The sequence below is a fragment of the Zalophus californianus genome, chromosome 1 (genome assembly GCF_009762305.2).
Source record: "Zalophus californianus isolate mZalCal1 chromosome 1, mZalCal1.pri.v2, whole genome shotgun sequence".
Classification (NCBI taxonomy): domain Eukaryota; kingdom Metazoa; phylum Chordata; class Mammalia; order Carnivora; family Otariidae; genus Zalophus; species Zalophus californianus.
Genome location: NC_045595.1, coordinates 10,506,734 through 10,528,511, shown reverse-complemented (window position 1 = coordinate 10,528,511; position 21,778 = coordinate 10,506,734). Strand labels below are relative to the sequence as shown.

General features: G+C 39.9%; 1 protein-coding gene across 1 annotated transcript in view; it reads left to right on the top strand.

Moving 5' to 3' along the window:
- Positions 1 to 3,830: 3,830 nt before the first annotated feature.
- Positions 3,831 to 21,778, top strand: part of LOC113917969 (adhesion G protein-coupled receptor E2) — a 39,097-nt gene continuing 21,149 nt past the window's right edge. The window contains exons 1-9 of the mRNA XM_027586083.1: positions 3,831 to 3,875; positions 4,898 to 4,948; positions 5,211 to 5,333; positions 7,224 to 7,379; positions 13,157 to 13,234; positions 13,660 to 13,837; positions 20,038 to 20,145; positions 20,336 to 20,559; positions 20,762 to 20,941. Coding sequence (XP_027441884.1) covers positions 5,235 to 5,333; positions 7,224 to 7,379; positions 13,157 to 13,234; positions 13,660 to 13,837; positions 20,038 to 20,145; positions 20,336 to 20,559; positions 20,762 to 20,941 — 1,023 coding nt within the window. The 5' untranslated portion in view covers positions 3,831 to 3,875; positions 4,898 to 4,948; positions 5,211 to 5,234. The remainder of the gene's footprint in view (positions 3,876 to 4,897; positions 4,949 to 5,210; positions 5,334 to 7,223; positions 7,380 to 13,156; positions 13,235 to 13,659; positions 13,838 to 20,037; positions 20,146 to 20,335; positions 20,560 to 20,761; positions 20,942 to 21,778) is intronic.

Below are 21,778 nucleotides of genomic sequence, written 5' to 3'. Positions count from 1 at the left end.
TAAAAAAATTTATGGAAACGAACGAAAATGAAAACACAACCATTCAAAATCTTTGGGATGCAGCAAAGGCAGTCCTAAGAGGAAAGTATATAGCAATACAAGCCTTTCTCAAGAAAAAGGAGAGGTCTCAAATACACAACCTAACCCTACACCTAAAGGAGCTTGAGAAAGAACTGCAAATAAAGCCTAAACCCAGCAGGAGAAGAGAAATAATAAAGAACAGAGCAGAAATCAATGAAATAGAAACCAAAGGAACGGTAGAACAGATCAACAAAACTAGGAACTGGTTCTTTGGAAGAATTAACAAGATTGATAAACCCCTGGCCAGACTGATCAAAAAGAAAAGAGAAATGACCCAAATCAACAAAACCATGAATGAAAGAGGAGAGATCACAACCAATACCAAAGAAATACAATTATAAGAACATGTTGTGAGCAAATATATGCCAGCAAATTAGATAGTCTGGAAGAAATGGATGCATTCCTAGAGATGTATCAACTACCAAAACTGAACCAGGAAGTCATAGAAAACCTGAACAGACCTATAGCCACTAAGGAAATTGAAGCGGTCATCAAATATCTCCCAACGAACAAGAGCCCAGGGCTAGATGGCTTCCCAGGGGAATTCTACCAAACATTTCAAGAAGAATTAATACCTATTCTTCTGAAACTGTTTCAAAAAAATAGAAATGGAAGGAAAACTTCCAAACTCATTTTATGAGGCCACCATTACCTTGATCCCCAAACCAGACACAGACCCCATCAAAAAGGAGAATTACAGACCAATATCCTTGATGAACACGGATGCAAAAACTCTCACCAAAATCCTAGCCAATAGGATCCAACAGTACATTAAAAGGATTATTCACCATGACCAAGTGAGATTTATCCCTGGGCTGCAAGGTTGGTTCAACATCTGCAAATCAATCAATGTGTTACAATACATTAATAAAAGAAAGAACAAGAACCATATGATACTCTCAATAGATGCAAAAAAAGCATTTGACAAAGTACAGCATCCTTTCTTGATCAAAACTCTTCAGAGTATAGGCATAGAGGGTACATACCTCAATATCATAAAAGCCATCTATGAAAAACCCACAGCAAATATCATTCTCAATGGGGAAAAACTGAGAGCTTTCCTCCTAAGATCAGGAACACGGCAGGGATGTCCACTATCACCCTGGTATTCAACATAGTATTAGAAGTCCTAGCTACAGCGATCAGACAACAAAAAGAAATAAAAGGACTCAAATTGGCAAAGAAGAAGTCAAACTCTCATTCTTTGTGGATGATATGATACTTTATGTGGACAACCCAAAAGACTCCACCCCAAAACTGCTAAAACTCATACAGGAATTCAGTAAAGTGGCAGGATATAAAATCAATGCACAGAAATCAGTGGCATTCCTATACACCAACGACAAGACAGAAGAAAGAGTAATTAAGTAGTTTATCCCATTTACAATGCACTCAAAACGATTAGGTTCCTAGGAATAAATCTAACCAATGAGGCAAAGGATCTGTACTCAGAAAACTATAAAATACTCATGAAAGAAATTGAGGAAGACACAAAGAAATAGAAAAACGTTCCATGCTCATGGATTGGAAGAACAAATATTGGGAAAATGTCAATGCTACCTAGAGCAATCTACACATTCAATGCAATCCCCATCAAAATATCATCCACTTTTTTCAAAGAAATGGAACAAATAATCCTAAAATTTGTATGGAACCAAAAAGATCTCGAATAGCCAGAGGAATGTTGAAAAAGAAAAGCAAAGCTGGCGGCATCACAATTCCGGTCTTCAAGCAATATTACAAAGCTGTCATCATCAAGACAGTATGATACTGGCACAAAAACAGACACATAGATCAGTGGAACAGAATAGAGAGCCCAGAAATGGACCCTCAACTCTATGGTCAACTAACCCTCAACAAAGCAGGAAAGAATGTCCATTGGAAAAAAAGACAATCTCTTCAACAAGTGGTATTGGTCATGAACAGCCACATGCCGAAGAATGAAATTGGACCATTTCCTTACACCACACACAAAAATAGATCAAAATATTTAAAAGACCTAAATGTGAGACAGGAGTCCATCAAAATCCTAGAGGAGAACACAGGCAGCAACCTCTTTGACCTCAGCCGCAGCAACTTCTTCCTAGAAACGTCACCAAAGGCAAGGGAAGCAAGGGCAAAAATGAAGTATTGGGACTTCATCAAGATAAAAAGCTTTTGCACAGCAAAAGAAACAGTCAACAAAACCAAAAGACAGCCAAAAGAATGGGAGAAGCTATTTGCAAATGGCATATCAGATAAAGGGCTAGTATCCAAAATCTATAAAGAACTTATCAACCTCAACACCCAAAGAACAAATAATCCAATCAAGAAATGGGCAGAAGTCATGAACAGACTTTTTTCCAAAGAAGACACTCAAATGGCCAATAGATACATGAAAAAGTGCTCAACATCGCTCAGCATCAGGGAAATCCAAATCAAAACCTCCATGAGGTACCACCTCACACCCGTCAGAATGGCTAAAATTAACAAGTCAGGAAATGACAGATGTTGGTGGGGATCCGGAGAAAGGGGAACCCTCCTAGGCACTGTTGGTGGGAGTGCAAGCTGGTGTAGCCACTCTGGAAAACAGTATGGAGGTTTTTTAAAAAGTTGAAAATAGAGCTACCATATGGTCCAGCAATTGCACTAGTGGGTATTTACCCCAAAGATACAAATGTAGGGATCCGAAGAGGTATGTGCACCCCAATGTTTATAGCAGCAATGTCCACAGTAGCCAAACTGTGTAAAGAGCCCAGATGTCCATCGACAGATGAATGGATAAAGAAGATTGGTATATATACACAATGGAATATTATGCAGCCATCAAAAGGAACGAGATCTTGCCATTTGCAACAACGTGGATGGAATTGGGGGGTATTATGCTGAGTGAAATAAGTCAATCAGAGAAATACATGTATCATATAACCTCACTGATATGAGGAATTCTTAATCTCAGGAAACAAACTGAGGGTTGCTGGAGTGGTGGGGGTGCGAGGGATTGGGTGGCTGGGTTATGGGCACATATGTGCCCACTGTGGTATGGTGGTATGGTTGGTGAGCACTGTGAAGTGTGCAAGACTATTGAATCACAGATCTGTACCTCTGAAGCAAATAATACATTGTATGTTAAAAGAAGAAGAAGAAGTAGAAGATGAAGACGAAGAAGAAGAAGAAGAAGATTGCAGCAGGGGAAGAATGAAGGGGGGAAATCGGAGGGGAAGACGAACCATGAGAGACTATGGACTCTGAGAAACAAACTGAGTGTTCTAGAGGGGAGGGCGGTGGGAGAATGGGTTAGCCTCCTGATGGGTATCAAAGAGGGCACATACTGCATGGAGCACTGTGTGTTATATGCAAACAATGAATCATGGAACACTACATCAAAAACTAATGATGTATGGTGATTAACATAACAATAAAAATTTAAAAAAAAAACTAATGATGTAATGTATGGTGATTAATATAAAAAAAATTCCAGAATTTGGGGGGGGGGAAGACCGTCTAAATAGATTTACCATCACTCACTCTTTCATCATTCAAAATTAACAAACATCAGCAACTAGGCTGGCAGTGCAAAGAGTAGTAATGCCAGGCAAAGAATAAAAAGCAGAACAGGGATTCTGGTAAGTTCAAATTGGTGGGGAAAGGGGAAGAAAGCATTCAGGCTAGCTGTTTGCCAGCTCAGGTCTTCTAGGGTACATATTTGCTTCAACAGGAAATATTATTAGCCCACAGCTCAAGATCGAATTCCCCCACTGCTGAGGCTTCATGTTTCCGCACCATGAGGGGCAGATATTTTGCATTTTATTCAGGTAGGTAGAATTGTGAGAATCTTCAATTGAAACCATTTTAGTGTTCTCTGTGCCTTTGGAGAAACGTCTTTTTCCTCTGCTTGATTCACTGCTTGTTCTTGCACTATTCTCCAGAAGGATAATAACAAAAAAAGGCATTTTTTTTCCAAGAAGGAAGTGGTTTGAATTTGCAACAAAGGGAAAATGTGGGGCTTATTTTGGGGTTTCTCAATTTATGATTTGTATATTTTTGTTATTAATACCTATAAATAATTTTGCTCTTAGAATAAATCATGTGAAATAATATGGTGCCTGGAATTTGCCTCCAAATTATCCAGTGGGGGCAGGGACTGAGTAAAGGTGTAGATGAAATAAAAGTGACCATAAGTTTATGGTTATTGTAGCAGGGTAATTAATACACACAGGTTGAGTTGACTGTTTTTCTACATTTTACTATGTTTGGAATTTTTTATTAAATGGAAAAAATTTTTAAAATAAAGATCAAGTTGCACAAAGTCACAGAGGCAGTGAGTGGCAGAGCTAAAATTCTAATTTAATTGCATTAACTCCACGACCAGTGGTGTAATCTCAGGCCAGCCTAGGAAGTGAAAATGGATTTAAGTCACTTCAAAAGAAGAAAGATCCTGACTGTAAAAAACTAGTATTAGTAGTTTTCAGTAGTCTGAATAAAGACAGGCAGATCTGAAATTTTCTTCATAAGGGGTATGTTGTAAAATGGGTGGGAAAAGATGTTCTAATACATATGCCTATTACCTTCCATCTGTGTAGATTGTGATCCGTATATTAAAAGCCTGCTGCTCTCAATTCCTCAGGAGACTTCTGGAAGAAAAAAGGGAGAGAGAACATGTGCCCCCCTAGGTCCTGTGGGAAAGTCTAGGAGTCTGTCCAGAAGAAAACACTGGGATGTTCTAGAAGCCATAATGCCATAGGGGAGAGTCGCCTTAACCAGCTTGTAGTAGCTATTTCTGTGGATGGTATGAAGTTCATTCTTCGTCCATATTTACCTTCTCTCTCTGTTCTAGGGCTTTGTGTCCTGCTAACATCACTGGAAACTATTGCCCACAAGAACAGAGGTGAGTATGTGTAACAAACCCCATCCATCACCCGAAGCTGAGGAAAGGGACTTCACACTAGCAAGGGCCATTTCTTGGGAATAGTCTTCTTAGGATTTGAGAATTTGACCCTGATTCTCCCCCAAACTTCTAGTCCATTACCAAGGACAATTCCTTGTATGAAGACAAGCACCACTCCCTTCTCTTCCTTTCAGCTCCTTGTTCCCATCTGGGAGTTGGCATCTTCTGAGGGCCTTCAAACCTATATATTCATTCCCCACAGCTCCCTGTGCTCGATGTCCACGGAATGCCCACTGTACCAATGCCACTTCCTGCCGCTGTGATCCTGGATTCACTTCTCTGTCTGGAGAGGTCATCTTTAGCAACCCCTTGGAGGTCTGCACAGGTAAAGAGGCTGAGAAACCATAGAGGGGGTCATCAAAGAGGGGTCACCTGAGGGTATCCAGATTCCTCAGTCCTTGAAGCAACACTGAAGTTCTTTGCCAAGGGCAGGAGAGGAAAATCAAGAGATGGGCAATCATGTCTTATGGTCAAGGAGTAGTGTTAAAAGCTTAGAATTTGGAGCTGGGCTATCTGAATTCCAGCATGCAAGTCCAGGCAAATTGTTTCATCTCCCAGTGCCTCAATTTCCTTATCTGTAAATTGGGGATAATGATATCAACCCATTTAGTTATTGTGTGCTTTAAATCAATGAATACATATAAATGGAATCCACAGAAACAGAAAGCAAACTGATGGTTGCTGGGTGCTGGGGCAGAGAGGAATGTGGATTGACTACTTAATTGGGTAAGGGGTTTTCTTTTTTTTAATTGAGTTTTTAATTTTAATTCCAGTATAGTTAATATACAGTATTATATTAGTTTCCAGTGTACAATGTAGTGATTCAACAATTCTCAGTGATTCACAATTACTCAGTGCTCATAAGAACTGTACTCTTAATCCCCTTCACCTAAGGGGGTTTTCTTTTGGAGTGATAAAAATGTTCTGGAACTAGAGAGAGGTGGTGGTTGCACAACATTGTAATGTAATAAATGCCAGTGAGTTGTTCACTTTAAAAGAGTTGCTATTTTTTCTAAATCCTTTTTTTATTTAAATTCAATTAGCCAACCCATGGTACATCATTAGTTTCAGATGTAGTGTTCTTTTGTTATGTGAATGTTACCTCAATAAAAAACTACATAAATGATAAATTAATATGTGTAAAACACTTAGAACAGTGCATTGCACTTGATAAGAAGCCCATACATTTTGTTGTTGTTGTTGGCTGTTAATTGGTCAAAGACAGAGGGAGCATGTTGAAGGAGGCAGTCAGGGAGGGCCATGCAGCCAGCCGAGATTCAGAATGTTCTAACAACCCTAGCACTAACTTGCCGGGAACTCCCTATAATCTCAGTTCCTCCACCCAAAAATACCCACATGCAACCTTATGCCAGGATGGCCATTTGAACTTTGTAAAACACTATTTCCAAAGTTAAAATTAATTTAAACTACCTAACAACCAGATGAATGCATACTGTTATTATCCCTGGTTTATAGGTAAGGGAACCAAGACTTTGAGAGGTGGTTTGCTCACACTCACACAGCTGGTCATACAGCTGGAATTCAGACAGGGATAATTTGAAGTCCACAAATCTCTCAAACACTGTCCCTGAAGAAATTCAGATCAGCCCCTTGAGAAAGTCAATGTTGGTGCCATATTGTAAATAAGGAAACTGAGCGTGGAGAGGGGAAGCCATTTGTCCAAAGTCACATAGCTAGGAAGTGGAAGAATCTGGACCCATGGTTCAAACTGTAGCATTCTGATGTCTGTCCAGGTGTTCATGAGTTGGATAAAATATGAAATATTCCTACTATGGAATATCTATAGGCATTAAAATTATTTTTTATTTTGATGTGGAAAAGTAGTCATAAAATATTCTAAAATCCTGGGAGAATTTGTATATACTAAAAGTTGTGGGAAAAAAATTTTTTTAAAGCTATGGTCTGATGCTATGGGAAATCAATGAAAAAGTAATAGTGTTATCTTCGTAATTGGTAATGCTGCGTGACAGGTACATGTGGAGTTATTATACTATTCTCCATTATTAAAAAATTGTTGTAAACTCAGTGGTTGGATATTTATGTGTTCTTTGCATTTTCTGATTTCCCAGTTTTCTCCTGTAAACACATTATTTTGTTTGGAAAGAAAATGCAAGGGGTAAAATCATTTGAATCTCGTTGCTACCTATCCTACCAGAATTTTGGGTGTTCCTAGCAGTTCCCACTTATGTTCCAGATATCAACGAGTGTGGCCCACCTCTATACGTGTCTTGTGGAAGCTTTGCACATTGTCACAATGTTGAGGGGAGTCACTACTGTGAATGTGCCTCTGGGCATGAACTCCTTTCAGGGGGCACCAAATTCCAAAGTGAGAAGGAGAACACTTGTCAAGGTAAGTAGCTTCCCATGCCACACATTTCTCCAACTCCCATGACCAACCTCATCCTGTCAGTTTTGAGGACCATCTTGGAATCATTATCTCTTATGTCTGAGAGTCCAAGAGAGAGCATCCTTGGTCTAGCAGGGGCTCATTCCTTCATTTCTTGTTCTTGTTCAGACCTACAATGCCATGTTAAGGTATATCTAGATGATTCTTTACTGCAACATCATATGCAATAGTTAAAGACTGGAAACAGATGACTTCCATTAAAGGAGAATAGTTTAACATATTATGGTACCGCCATACAATGATAAGTTTCAGAGGCTTTTTATCAACTTGTTTTTCTCTTTGATGGACAGTTCTATGATTTTTTAAAAGATTTTATTTATTTATTTGACAGAGAGAGACACAGCAAGAGAGGGAACACAAACAGGGGGAGTGGGAGAGGGAGAAGCAGGCTTCCCGCAGAGCAGGGAGCCCAACGCGGGGCTCCATCCCAGGATCCTGGGATCATGACCTGAGCCAAAGGCAGACACTTAATGATTGAGCCACCCAGGCACCCAAATTTTTTTAAAGATTTTATTTTAAAGTAATCTCTACACGCAACGTGGGAGTCAAACTTACAACCTCAAGATCAAGAGTCATGTGTTTTGACTGAGCCAGCCAGGTGCCCCTAACAGTTCTAAGAATTTTCACACACGTACAGATTTGGGTTACCACCACTACATTCAGGATCCAGGCCAATTAGTTCCATTATCCCAAAACATTCCTTCCTTCTGTTCCTTTATAGTCACCCCACCCCTCTGCCCTGGCAACCCCTAACCTACAGATGTTTTCTTTCACCTGTAGCATTCTTTTGAAAATGTCATATAGATGGAATACTATAATATGTAGCCTTTTCAGTCAGATTCTTTTCACTCAATGTGACATTTTTGAAGTTCACCCATATTGTTTTGTGTATCAATAGTTCATGCCTTTTTCCCCCCATTTTTGACATTTTTATTTTCCAGAAAGAAAATTGGCTACACTTAGCTTGGATTTACAATGACTGCTTTCTTCTCCTATTTATCTGGATCTTGGGTTTGGCTAATAGTAAAATAGCATAAAGTTACCTCCCCTATGTGGGCTGCAAAATTCTAATCTGTTGCTAGATACACACGTCACGTTAGTCCACAGATCACTGTTTTAGAGAGATGGGTATAGTAACCTTCATTTCTGGCTCTCTGGTAGAATCACCCTATATATATATATATATTTTACAATGTTATAACATCCATATTTTATTGAAAAGGTTAATGTGGAACAAGAAGCTAATTTTTACTCTAAGGAAATAATAATATTTACAATGGCTGGCTCTCCACTGATCCTTTTTTTTTCTTTGTAAGTTTGCTTCTTAGACTGGAGTCTGGTTCCAAGTCTTTGATATGAAAAGATCACTTCTTGGGGAAAAGAAACAAAATAAAACTATCCCGAACTAGCCTTTTAGTTACAGTTGTTTGCCTGCTGTGTCCTGGTGTTCTGGTCCTTAAAAGCATATGGAATGATTTTTCTTTTTTTGTCTTTTGTTTATTTTTAATTTTATTATGTTAGTCACCATACAATACATCATTAGTTTTTGATGTGGTGATCCATGATTCATTGTTTTCGTATAACACCCAGTGCTCCATGCAGTACGTGCCCTCCTTAATACCCATCACCAGGCTAACCAATCCCCCCTCCCCATGCCCCTCTAAAACCCTGTTTGTTTCTCAGAGTCCATAGTCTCTCATGGTTCATCTCCCCCTCCGATTCCCCCCCCTTCATTTTTCCCTTCCTTCTCCTAATGTCCTCCATGCTGTTCCTATGTTCCACAAATAAATGAAACCATATGATAATTGACTTCCTCTGCTTGACTTATTTCACTTAGCATAATCTCCTCCAGTCCCAACCATGTTGATGTAAAAGTTGGGTATTCATCCTTTCTGATGGCTGAGTCATATTCCATTGTATATATGGACCACATCTTCTTTATCCAATCATCTGTTGAAGGGCCATATATTTTTTTTTAATATAGATGCCTGGGCCCTCCCTACCTGAGATGTACTAAGCCATGCCCAGACATGGAGCCCAGATATGTATATTTCTTTAAAGTTTCAATGGTAATTTTGAAGACTAGTTCATTTCTTTTTATTGCTAAGTAGTATTCCATTGTACAGCTGTACGACAGTTGGTTTATCCATTCATCCATTGAGGGACATTTGGGTTGTTTCCAGTTTGGAGTGATTAAGAATAGAGCTAAATGAGATATCTCTTGATGAATTAAATTGGAATGCTTTCCAAGCTGTTTTAAACAGAAAAGCATGCTGCAGGCTTGTACTTATAGTATGCCAATGGCTTTTTCTTCTCCCTTATCTTCCTTTTTTATTAATCTCAAGCATGTTTCCATAAGTATATTTTAATCTTAAAACTTTTCAAGTAGTATTCCAAAAAATAAATACTACTTTTTAGTAGTTTTCAGACAATAATTCCATCATAGGCATGATTTGATTGTCTACCACTGCTCTGAGCTCTATGCCAGGCACTATGACTCCAACACTAAATAATGCATTGGCTCTGTCTCCTGGAGATTTTACTCCAGTGTGCAGACAGACCTGTAGACAAATGCAATATAAAAATAGTCACTCTTCCCAAACCATCCAGTTCATGGGTAAACAATGTCTTTCTCACCACTGTACCTAAGTGCCTAGCACATACAAGGCAATCTGGAAATAGGCAGAAGTGAATAACTAGAAAGAGCTCTGTCATCACAGTGATCAGAGCTGTGGTCACATCTTGGCCTGACCAGTTGTCCTTGATTTGGGCTGAGTTTTTACAATCTCTGGTCTTGGTTTCCTCATCTCTAATTCAGGAGCAATAATACCTACTTTTGAAGAGATTAAGTTTTTGTTTAAACCTGAATATTAAGTTGTTTATCTTATAAAGCAAAGCACAATACATTTTTAAGAAAAACTTCACAGACTTACCTTAATTGAGGACTTTTCAATCCATTATTCATTTCCACACTAACCATTTTTTATTTACACAGTTGTTTGACTGATGTTTGAAAGTATTCAAAATGGCTAAGAGACAAGGGGTGTTTAGTATCCACAAAGAGAAAAGTAAAATATTAAATCTTTCAACATTAAAAAATGTGACAGCAATGTATTTGCTTTTGAAATGGGCTCACTGTTTTAAAGATTTTATTTATTTATTTGAGAGAGAGAGAGAAAGCTAGTGCCTGAGTGACATGGGGGGCAGAGGGAGAGGAAGAAGCAGACTCTGCACTGAGCAGGGAGGCCGACGTGGGACTCAATCCCAGACCCTGAGATCATGACCTGAGCCGAAGGCAGATGCTTAACCACCTGAGCCACCCAGGTGCCAAAATGGGTTCACTTTTAAACAACAGTCTTACTGGGAGCATGCTGCTGTTTATAAGCTACTCACAATCCCTAAAGGAGAAAAATTTCTGATCTTAAGAGAGGCATCTCCTATCCCACTCTCTAGGTTAGAAACAGAAAAAAAAAAAACCAAACTATAGCAAGGATTGTCCAAACTCCACTCTCCTGGTTTCTAGGTCAACAAAAGAGAATCAAATTTCTCTTCTAATTAGAAAAGAGGAAAAGATAAGTTGGGAGCCAAGTGGATGTGAAGACACCCACACTTATTCAATGCTGTGACCACAATCACATGCCTTCCTCATTTTTCACTCACAAACTATTCAGAGGAGGAACTTCATTTGGGTGGGGAGATAGCAGGGATGCCAGAGACATTCTGGGGCCAAAACAAGTTTCCTTTGTGTGTGGCACTTAGAACAGACCTACCATCCACCCCACAGGCTATAGGCATTACAGAGGGCTGTGTGAGCCCAGAGCCCTAAAGGGTAGAGCTGTGGATGGAGCCATAGAAAATTGAGGGGTGACATTAGGCAGTTGGGGTAAGAGGCTTTGTGAGCTGGCTAAGCATACCTCCAGATTATCCATCAGACTCCTGCAGCAACATGAGGGGCTGATACCAATACCACTTGGCTGGAAGCAATTCCCAGGCTCCTCAATGGACCATTGTATTAGTTTCCTATTGCTGATATAACAAACTTAATAGTTCAAAACAGTATAAATATATTCTCTTACAGTGTTGAAGGTCAGAAGTTTTAAATATTTCCTTCTAGAGGCTCTAAGGGAGAATCTGTTTCCTTGCCCTTTCTGGCTTCTAGAAGCTGCCTTCCTTCCTTGGTACAGGGTTCCTTTCCCCATCTTCAAAGCCAACATCATATGTATCATCCATCTCTTCTCTTCTCTCATCTCCCTTCCTTTTGTAAGAACCTTTGTGATTACATTAGGTACACTCAGATCATCAGAATAATCCCCCAACAAGGTTCTTAATCACCAAGTTCAAAATTCCTTTTGGATGAAAGCTAATGTAATCACAGGCTCCAGGCATAAGGACTTGAACATTTTGAAGGGACCATTATTCTTTTTTTAAAGATTTTATTTATTTATTTATTTGTTTGTTTGTTTGTTTGTTTATTATTTATTTACTTATTTATTTATTTGAGAGAGAGAATGAGATAGAGAGAGCATGAGAGCGGGGAGGGTCAGAGGGAGAAACAGACTCCCTGCTCAGCAGGGAGCCCGATGTGGGACTCAATCCCGGGACTCCAGGATCATGACCCGAGCCAAAGGCAGTCGCTTAACCAACTGAGCCACCCAGGCACCCTGAAGGGGCCATTATTCTGTCTACCATACTCACCATTCACCAAGCAGCTCTGACCTGAAATATCACACACTCACACATATATACAGAGTTCTCATCTTGCCAACCTTGCTTGAATGTAGAGGCCAGCCAACTCCTCATGCAAAGGACCACATAAGAAATACCTTAGGTTTTATGGGCCAGAAGGTCACTGTCACAACTGCTAAACCCACCATTATAGTGTGAAAGCAGACAGAGACAACACATAAATGAATAGGAGTGACTGTGTTCCAATACAATTTTATTTATGGATACTAAAATTTGAATTTCATATAATTTTCATGTGTCACAAAAGATGGCTCTTTCTTCTATGTTTTTTTAGCCACTTAAAAATATAAAACCTATCCTTTACAGAAACAGGCAACATCTGGGTTTGGCTGTGGGCCATAGTTTGCCAATCCCTGCTCTGAGGTGGTTGACGAGTTGGGAGTGCTATCACCAGATGGTATCCATCCATTTCAACTATGATGGACTCCTTGATGCCTGACCTTGAGGAAGGTGGAGGGCTGGAGTTAATGAGTAGAGGAAAGACCTGAGCTGAGATAGGGGACTGATCCTCTCTTCTATGTCTTCAGATGTGGATGAGTGCAGCTCTGGAAAACACCAATGCCACAACTCTACCCATTGCATCAATGTATATAGTCCTGACACACATACATGCATGCATGCACATATAAGTATAACATGCCTGTGTATGTATGTGCACATACACTCTTGCACATGAACATGCATGTGCATACGTGCATTCACAAAACAAAAAGCAAGCATACACATGCATTCAGCATGTGCACACACACACACACACACACACACACACACACACCAGTGGTGCTCCTGCCTCTTTTCCCTGCAGAAGTCCCCTTCTCCTCATGGACATCACCTTCTGGAGTCAGCAGCCAGGTGAGTGAAACTTCAGCAGAAGACCAGAAGCAGAAAGACCTTCACCAACCATCTTGTGTCCACCCTCTCCCCAAACTCCCTCTTCAGGCTCTCTGACTCACTCCCATGTCTCCTTTCCCCAGAGTGTCTCTCATTTCTTTGACAAAGTCCAGCAATTATCCCAAGACTTCATGCCAGCCTTGGCCAAGAACACCATCCAGGTAAATTTGGAACCAAGAAAGAGGCAAGATACGGGAATCCCATAAAGACCTTTGGTAGGCATGAAGACAAGGCCCCATGTAGTGGGCACTGCAACTGGTCCTTCACCCATGGTGGTGAGAAGACTAGGGCACTCAGCTATCTGGAAGCACTTTTAAAGACACCCACGTGCACTAATTTATTTCTCTATTTCCCTATTGCTTATTCTGGGCTTCAGGCTTATGTCAGCCTTGGCCTTTCTGACCCAATTTGACCACTCTGTAGCTGAAATCTAAGCAGCAGGGACCATCCTGGGAATTTAATTCAGTGCCATTGTTACCCTCCAAATACCCAGTCTCTAGGGTTTGTTCTCTAGGGCTGAATGGTCAGGACTTTGTGGAACCCCTTTGATCCACTGCCCACTGGCTCTGTGTCCACATCCCCCCAGGACCTCATGAGGGAAGTAAGTGAGCTGCTGGAGACCCCAGGGGACCTGAAGACCCTGCCTCCCTCAGAGCAGCACTGTGTGGCCACTCACCTGCTTGTTGGCCTGGAGAATGTCCTGAAAGTGCTAAGCAAGTTCCTGCCCAATGGGCCATTGACTGTTCATGCTCCTGTAGGCACAGGTAAGTCTGCATCAGACTCCTGCTCCTCCTGTTCACCTTTTCGCTCTTCCTTCCTAGAGACTGCCCCACTGGAACCAAGTGACCACACGCACATCCCAGGATTTTTTTATTATGTTATGTTAGTCACCACACAGTACATCATCAGTTTTTGATGTAGTGTTCCATGATTCATTTTTTGTGTATAACACCCAGTGCTCCATGCAATACATGCCCTCCTTAATACCCATAACCAGGATTTTATTTAAAGGAACTCATTTCATAAAATAAACCGTGAAACTGTCTTTTATTTGTTTTAAGCACAAAAGATTAAGATTTTTTAAATGATAAGCAAAAATAAACATATACAAATATCAATAAGTCTATCATTATGTCATTTATATTAAAAAAATTGCAACAATTGTATTCATAAAAATAAGGTATTCAAAAATAAATTCAATACTACTTGGAAATGAAGAAAATGCAATGAATCTTGAAAAGTTGAAAATTACATAATGTGATTTAATCTATTTTAGTACAATCTTAAATAACATTGTATCAGTGGGTTTTTTTATTCAATTTTATTTTATTGTGTTATATTAGTCACCATACAGTACATCATTAGTTTTTGATGTAGTGTTCCATGATTCGTTGTTTGCGTATAACACTCAGTGCTCCATGAAGCTCGTGCCCTCCTTAATACCCATCACCAGGCTAACCCATCCCCCCAACCCCCTCCCCTCTAGAACCCTCAGTTTGTTTCTTGGAGTCCATAGTCTCTCATGGTTTGTCTCCCCCTCTGATTTCCCCCCTTCATTTTTCCCTTCCTTCTCCTAATGTCCTCCACGCTATTCCTTATGTTCCACAAATAAGTGAAACCATATGCTAATTGACTTTCTCTGCTTCATTTATTTTACTTAGCATAATCCCCCCAGTCCCATCCATGTTGATGTAAAAGTTGGGTATTCATCCTTTCTGATGGCTGAGTAATATTCCACCATATACATGGATCACATCTTCTTTATCCACTCATCTGTTGAAGGGCATCTTGGCTTGTTCCATAGTCTGGCTATTGTGGACATTGCTGCTATGAACATTGGGGTGCACATGGCCCTTCTTTTCACTACATCAGTGTCTTTGGGGTAAATATCCAGGAGTGCAATTGCTGGGTCATAAGGTAGCTCTATTTTTAATTTTTTGAGGCAGCTCCACACTGTTTTCCAAAGTGGCTGTACCAACTTGCATTCCCACCAGCAGTATAACAGGATTTCCCTTTCTCTACAGCCTCTCCAACATTTGTTGTTTCTTGCCCTGTCCATTTTTGCCATTCTAACTGGTGTAATGTGGTATCTCAATGTGGTTTTTATCTGAATTTCCCTGATAGTAATGATGATGAACATTTTTTCATGTGTCTGTTAGCCATTTGTATGTCTTCTTTTGAGAAGTGTCTGTTCATGTCTTCTGCCCATTTTTTGACTTGATTATTTGTTTTTTGGGGTGCTGAGTTTGAGAAGTTCTTTATAGATCTTAGAAATCAGCACTTTGTCTGTAGTGTCAATTGCAAATATCTTCTCCCATTCTGTGGGTTGCCTCTTTGTTTTGTTGACTGTTGCCTTTGCTATGCCAAAGCTTTTTCTCTTGATGAAGTCCCAAAAGTTCATTTTTGCTTTTGTTTCACTAGCTTTTGGAGATGTATCTTGAAAGAAGTTGCTGTGGCCAATGTCAAAGAGATTACTGCCTATGTTCTTCTCTAGGATTTTGATGGATTCCTGTCTCACATGGAGGTCTTTCATCCATTTTGAGTTTATCTTTGGGTATGGTGTTAGAGAATGGTCGAGTTTCATTCTTCTGCATGTGGCTGTCCAATTTTCCCAGGACCATTTATTGAAGAGACTGTCTTTTTTCCATTGCATGTTTTTTCCTGCTTTGTCAAACATTATTTGACCATAGAGTTGAGGGTCCATATCTGGGCTCTCTATTCTGTTCCAGTGGTCTATATGTGTTTTTGTGCCAGTACCATGCTGTCTTGGTGATCACTGCTTTGTAATGTAGCTTGAAATCAGGAAACGCGATGCCCCCAGCTTTGTTTTTCTTTTTCAACATTTCCTTGGCGATTCGGGGTCTTTTCTGATTCCATACAAATTTTGGGATTGTTTGTTCCAGCACTTTCAAAAATGTCATTGGAATTTTGATCGGGATGGCGATGAAGGTATAGATTGCTCTGGGTAGCATAGACATTTTCACAATGTTTATTCTTCCGATCCATGAGCATGGAATATTTTTCCTACTTTTTGTGTCTTCTTCAATTTCTTTCATGACTGTTCTGTAGTTCCTAGAGTATAGATCCTTTACCTCTTTGGTTAGGTTTATTCCGAGGTATCTTATGGTTTTTGGTGCTATTGTAAACGGAATCGTTTCTTTAATTTCTCTCTCTACAGTTGCATTGTTAGTGTATAAGAAAGCAACTGATTTCTTTGCATTGATTTTGTATCCTGCCACATTACTGAATTGCTGTATGAGTTCTAGTAATTTGGGGGTGGAGTCTTTTGGGTTTTCCACATAAAGTAGCATGTCATCTGTGAAGAGAGAGAGTTTGACTTCTTCTTTGCCAATTTGAATACCTCTTATTTCTTTTTGTCATCTGATTGCTGTTGCTAGGACTTCTAGTACTATGTTGAACAATAGTGGTGAGAGTGGGCATCCTTGACGTGTTCCTGATCTTAAGGGAAAGGCTCTCAGCTTTTCCCCATTGAGGATGATATTTGTTGTGGGTTTTTCATAGATGGACTTTATGAACTTGAGGAATGTTCGCACTATCCCTATACTCTGAAGAGTTTTAATCAGGAAAGGATGCTGTATCTTGTCAAATGCTTTTTCTGCATCAGTTGAGAGGACCATATGATTCTTCTCTCTCCTCTTATTAATGTGTTCTATCACATTGATTGATTTGTGAATGTTGAACCATGCTTGCATCCCGGGGGTAAATCCCACTTGGTCATGGTGGATAATCCTTTTAATGTATTGTTGTATCCTATTAGCTAAGATTTTGTAGAGGATTTTGGAATCCATATTCATCAGGGATATCAGCCTGAAATACTCCTTTTTGACGGGGTCTTTGCCTGGCTTGGGGATTAAGGTAATGCTGGCCTCATAGAATGAGTCTGGAAGCTTTCCTTCTGTTTCTATTTTTTGAAACAGCTTCAGGAGAATAGGTATTATTTCTTCTTTGAATGTTTGGTAGAATTCCCCAGGGAATCCAGCAGACCCTTGATTTTCAGTGGTTTTATTGTTGAAACACTCCTGATTTCTCCGTACAGTTTTCCCAGCTCTTTCAGCACCCATGTTACCCAGGAGATGGTGAAGAGAGAATTAAAAACTGGTCACTAATATTTTCCTCTGATTTCTACATCCTTAAATAATCCTGTCATTGTTTGATATTTTTTCCTCTTTGTGGACTCCTTTGCATGTGTTTTGAAAGAATTGCAATCAATTTGTTAATGGTTTTATTTTTATCTCAAAAAATTTCCCTTCCTTCTCCTAATGTCCTCCCTGCTATTCCTTATGTTCCACAAATAAATGAAACCATATGATAATTGACTTTCTCTGCTCGACTTATTTCACTTAGCATAATCTCCTCCAGTCCCATCCATGTTGATGTAAAAGCTGGGTATTCATCCTTTCTGATGGCTGAGTAATATTCCTTTGTATATATGAACTATATCTTCTTTATCCATTCATGGTGACTAACATAACATAATAAAATTAAATTAAAATTAAAAAAAAGAAAGAAAGCATTCCAGACTAACTTTTTTAAAGATTTATTTACTTATTTGAGAGAGAGAGCAGGGAGAGGGAGAGAGAATCCCAAGATCTGCACTGAGTGCAGAGCTTATATCAGAACTTCATTCCTTCTGATTGACAAATAGCATGCCTTCATGAGGTTATACACATTTGATTTATCCATTCATTGGTTCATGGACATTTAGGTTGTTTCTGCTTTGAGGCTATTATGAATAATACAGCAGTTAACATTCATGTACAGATTGTGCAGATATATGTTTTCATTTCTTTTGGGTAGATACCTAAGAGTGGAATTGCTGGGTCATATCGTAACCCTACGTTTAAATTTTTGAGAAATTGCCAGACTGTTTTCCAAAGTGGTTGGACCATTTACATTCCCACCAGCAATGGATAAGCATTCCAATTTCTCCATATCATTGTAAACACTTGTTACTTGGGGGAGTTTTGATATTATACTCATCCTCATAAGTATACAGTGGTATCTCGTTCTGGTTTTAATTTTCGTTTACCTAATAACTAATGATGTTAATGATATTTTCATGTGCTTATCAGCATTTTGTATATCTTCTCTGGAGAAATGTCTATTCAGATCTATTGCCCATTTTTAAAAGTTTTTTTTTATTTAAATTCAACTAGCCAACATATAGTACATCATTAGCTTCAGATGTAGAGTTCAATAATTCGTCAGTTGCATATAACACCCAGAGTCCATCACATCATGTGCCCTCCTTAATGCCCATCACCCAGTTACCCTATTCCCCCACCCACCTCCCCTCCAGCAACCTTCGGTTTGTTTCCTATAGTTAAGAGTCTCTCATGGTTTTTCTCCCTTTCTGATGACTTCCCATTCAGTTTTCCCTCCCTTCCCCTATGATCCTCTGCACTGTTTCTTATATTCCACATATGAGTGAAACCATATGATAATTGTCTTTCTCTGATTGACTTATTTTGCTTAACAAAATACCTTCGAATTCCATCCACATCAATGTCAATGGTAAGTATTCATCCTTTCTGATGACTGAGTAATCTAAATACTCCACATCACTTGGCATCAGAGAAATACAAATCAAAACCACAATGAGATACCACCTCACACCAGTCACAATGGCTAAAATGAACAAGTCAGGAAACAACAAATGTTGGCAAGGATGTGGAGAAAGGGGAATCTTCTTACACTGTTGGTGGGAATGCAAGCTGGTACAGCCACTCTGGAAAACAGTATGGAGGTTCCTCAAGAAGTTAAAAACAGAGCTACCCTATGACCCAGCAATTGCACTACTAGGTATGTACCCCAAAGATACAAATGCAATGATCCCCAATGTTTATAGCAGCAATGTCCACAATAGCCAAACTGTGGAAAGAGCCCAGATGTCCATTGACAGATGAATGGATAAAGCAGATGTGGGATATATATATATATATGTATATATATATATATATATATATGAATATTTTTTATTTAAACTCTGCTTAGTTAACATACAGTGTAATATGAGTTTCAGGTGTACAATATAGTGATTCAACACTTCCATACATCACCTGGTGCTCATTACAACAAGTGCCCTCCTTAATCCCCATCACCTATTTCACCCATCCCCCCACCTCCCTTCTGGTAACCATCAGTTTGTTCTCTATAGTTGAGTCTATTTCTTGGTTTTCCTCTCTTTTTTCCCCCTATGATCATTGGTTTTATTTCTTAAATTCCACATATGAGTGAAATCCTATCGTATTGGCTTTCTCTGACTGATTTATTTCACTTAGCATAATACTCTCTAGCTCCATCCATGTCATTGCAAATGTAAGATTTCATCCTTTTGATGGCTGAGTAATATTCCATTGTATATATAAATCACATCTTCTTTATCCATTCATCAGTTGATGGACATTTTGTCTCTTTCCATAATTTGACTATTGTTGATAATGCTGCTATAAACATTGGGGTGCATGTAGCCCTTTAAATTAGTATTTTGTATTCTTTGGGTTTTTAATTGGGTTATTTGTCCTATTATTGGGTTGTAAGAATTCTTTATATAGTCCAGATACCAGACCTTGTGAGACTTTGAGCTGCAAATACCTACATCATCTTTAACAGTAGTGTTGTATATATTCAAATTTAGAAAATCTTTGAACTAGAATTAGAATTGTCATAGCAACAGAAGCCTTGACTTGTCCATTAGCATTTTCTCCCTTTTCTTCAGATTATGCAAGTTTAGTAGAAAATTTTCTAAATAAGTACAATCTTTGGAGACCCTTTGGTTTTCAGCTTTCAAAAATGCTCAAATAACAGTATTAAACCAACCACATTACTCTCACATCAGTATTTAAAATTCCTGTGGTTTATCAGCATATCAAAAAATCTAATCCCAATACTGCAAGTGATAACCTGACTTCTCCTGTCTCTCCTGTCATTGCCACCACCATAGAACTGTCCCTGAAGGTGCAAGAGCAAGGAATCAGGGATGTCACCTTGAGCCAGAGCCATGCAAAGATGCATCTGAACTGGGATGTGGCACATGAATCCAGTGACTTTGGTAATGACTAAAATGGGGAACGGAAGGCCACTGAGACCTTGCGATGGGACAAGACAGCCAGGATGGGCCATGCACAGAATTAAAGATTAAAGGAAATTGTAGGGTGGGTGGGGATACAGGGGAGAGTCCGTCTGAGGAGGAAGGGCCCTTTTGGGCACCCCAAAGTATCAACATTGGCCTCTTCCTACAGGCCCTTCTGTGGTGGGCCTTGTCTCCATTCCAGGGATGGGCAGGTTGCTGGCTGAGGCCCCCCTCATCCTGGAGCCTGAGAAGCAGGCAGTTCTGCATGATGCACACAAGGGCATGCTGCGAGGCGTCTCCTCTGTCCTGTTCTCAGATGTCATCTCTGCCTTTATGAGCAACAGGGACACCCAGAACCTAAGCTCCCCCATCACCTTCATCTTCTCCCATGGTGTGAGTGCTGGTGAGATGGGAATGTGGGTGTGGAAGGAGCCTGGGTCCTGAGCAGCCTCACTGCTCAGCTCAGCCTTGAGGCTCTGGGGAACTCCCCTGCCAGTGATTCCCTCCCCAGTATAGTCAGCTGAGTCAGCTCTGAATCAGCCTCTCTGAGCACCAGAACCACCAACCAGCTCACACCTACGCCCTGTTCCTACAGTCAGTGACCCCTGGGCCAAGGGAGGAGGTGTTCTGCGTCTTCTGGAAACATGGTCAGAATGGATATGGTCACTGGTCCACCATGGGATGCAGGATGGTGGCCACCAGAGACACCAGCACCACCTGCCAGTGCACCCACCTCAGCACCTTTGCCATCCTCATGGCCCACTACAATGTGCAGGTGATAGCCCTAAGAGGGGCCATGGAGACAGGGATGTTAGGGACTGCAGGCACCAGAAAGGAACAGATGTGATGAGAGAGGTCATAAGGGAGACAGGGAGAGTGGCAGCATCGAGGGCCAAACCATCATCCTCTCCTGACCAGGTGACAGGATTACTTCTTTAGGGGGAACCAAGAACTGAGATTCACCCAGGTGACAGCAAGTAAGGATCCACATGGAGATAAGAATGAGAACTCTTTTAGTTAAATTGCCAGGCCTCATAGGAATCCAGACAAATTCAAACAGCACCCCAAAACAGTGTGCTTCCTCCTGCCACTTTGCTAAAGAATAAAATACATTGTACAGGTTTTCCCAGTTAAATTTTTGAAGAGATGAAAACTATGGTTTAAAACTCAAAAGGAACAAAAGGAGTAACATTGAAAAGTCTCTTTCCCACCCATGGCCCCCAGTGATCAGAGTCCTTGGAAGAAATCTCAGTTTCTTTTTGAGCCCTTTTATTTATTTTTTAAATGTTTAAAAGTTAGGTTGCTTTTATTTATTTTATTTATTTTATTTTATTTTATTTTATTATGTTACATTAGTCACCATATAATATATCATTAGTTTTTGATGTGGTGATCCACAATTCATTGTTTTCATATAACACCCAGTGCTCCATACAGTACATGCCCTCCTTAATACCCATCACCAGGCTAACCCAACCCCCCAGCCCCCTTCCCTCTAAAACCCTCAGTTTGTTTCTCAGGGTCCATAGTCTCTCATGGTTCATCTCTCCCACTGATTCCCCCCCTTCATTTTTCCCTTCCTTCTCCTAATGTCCTCCATGCTGTTCCTTAT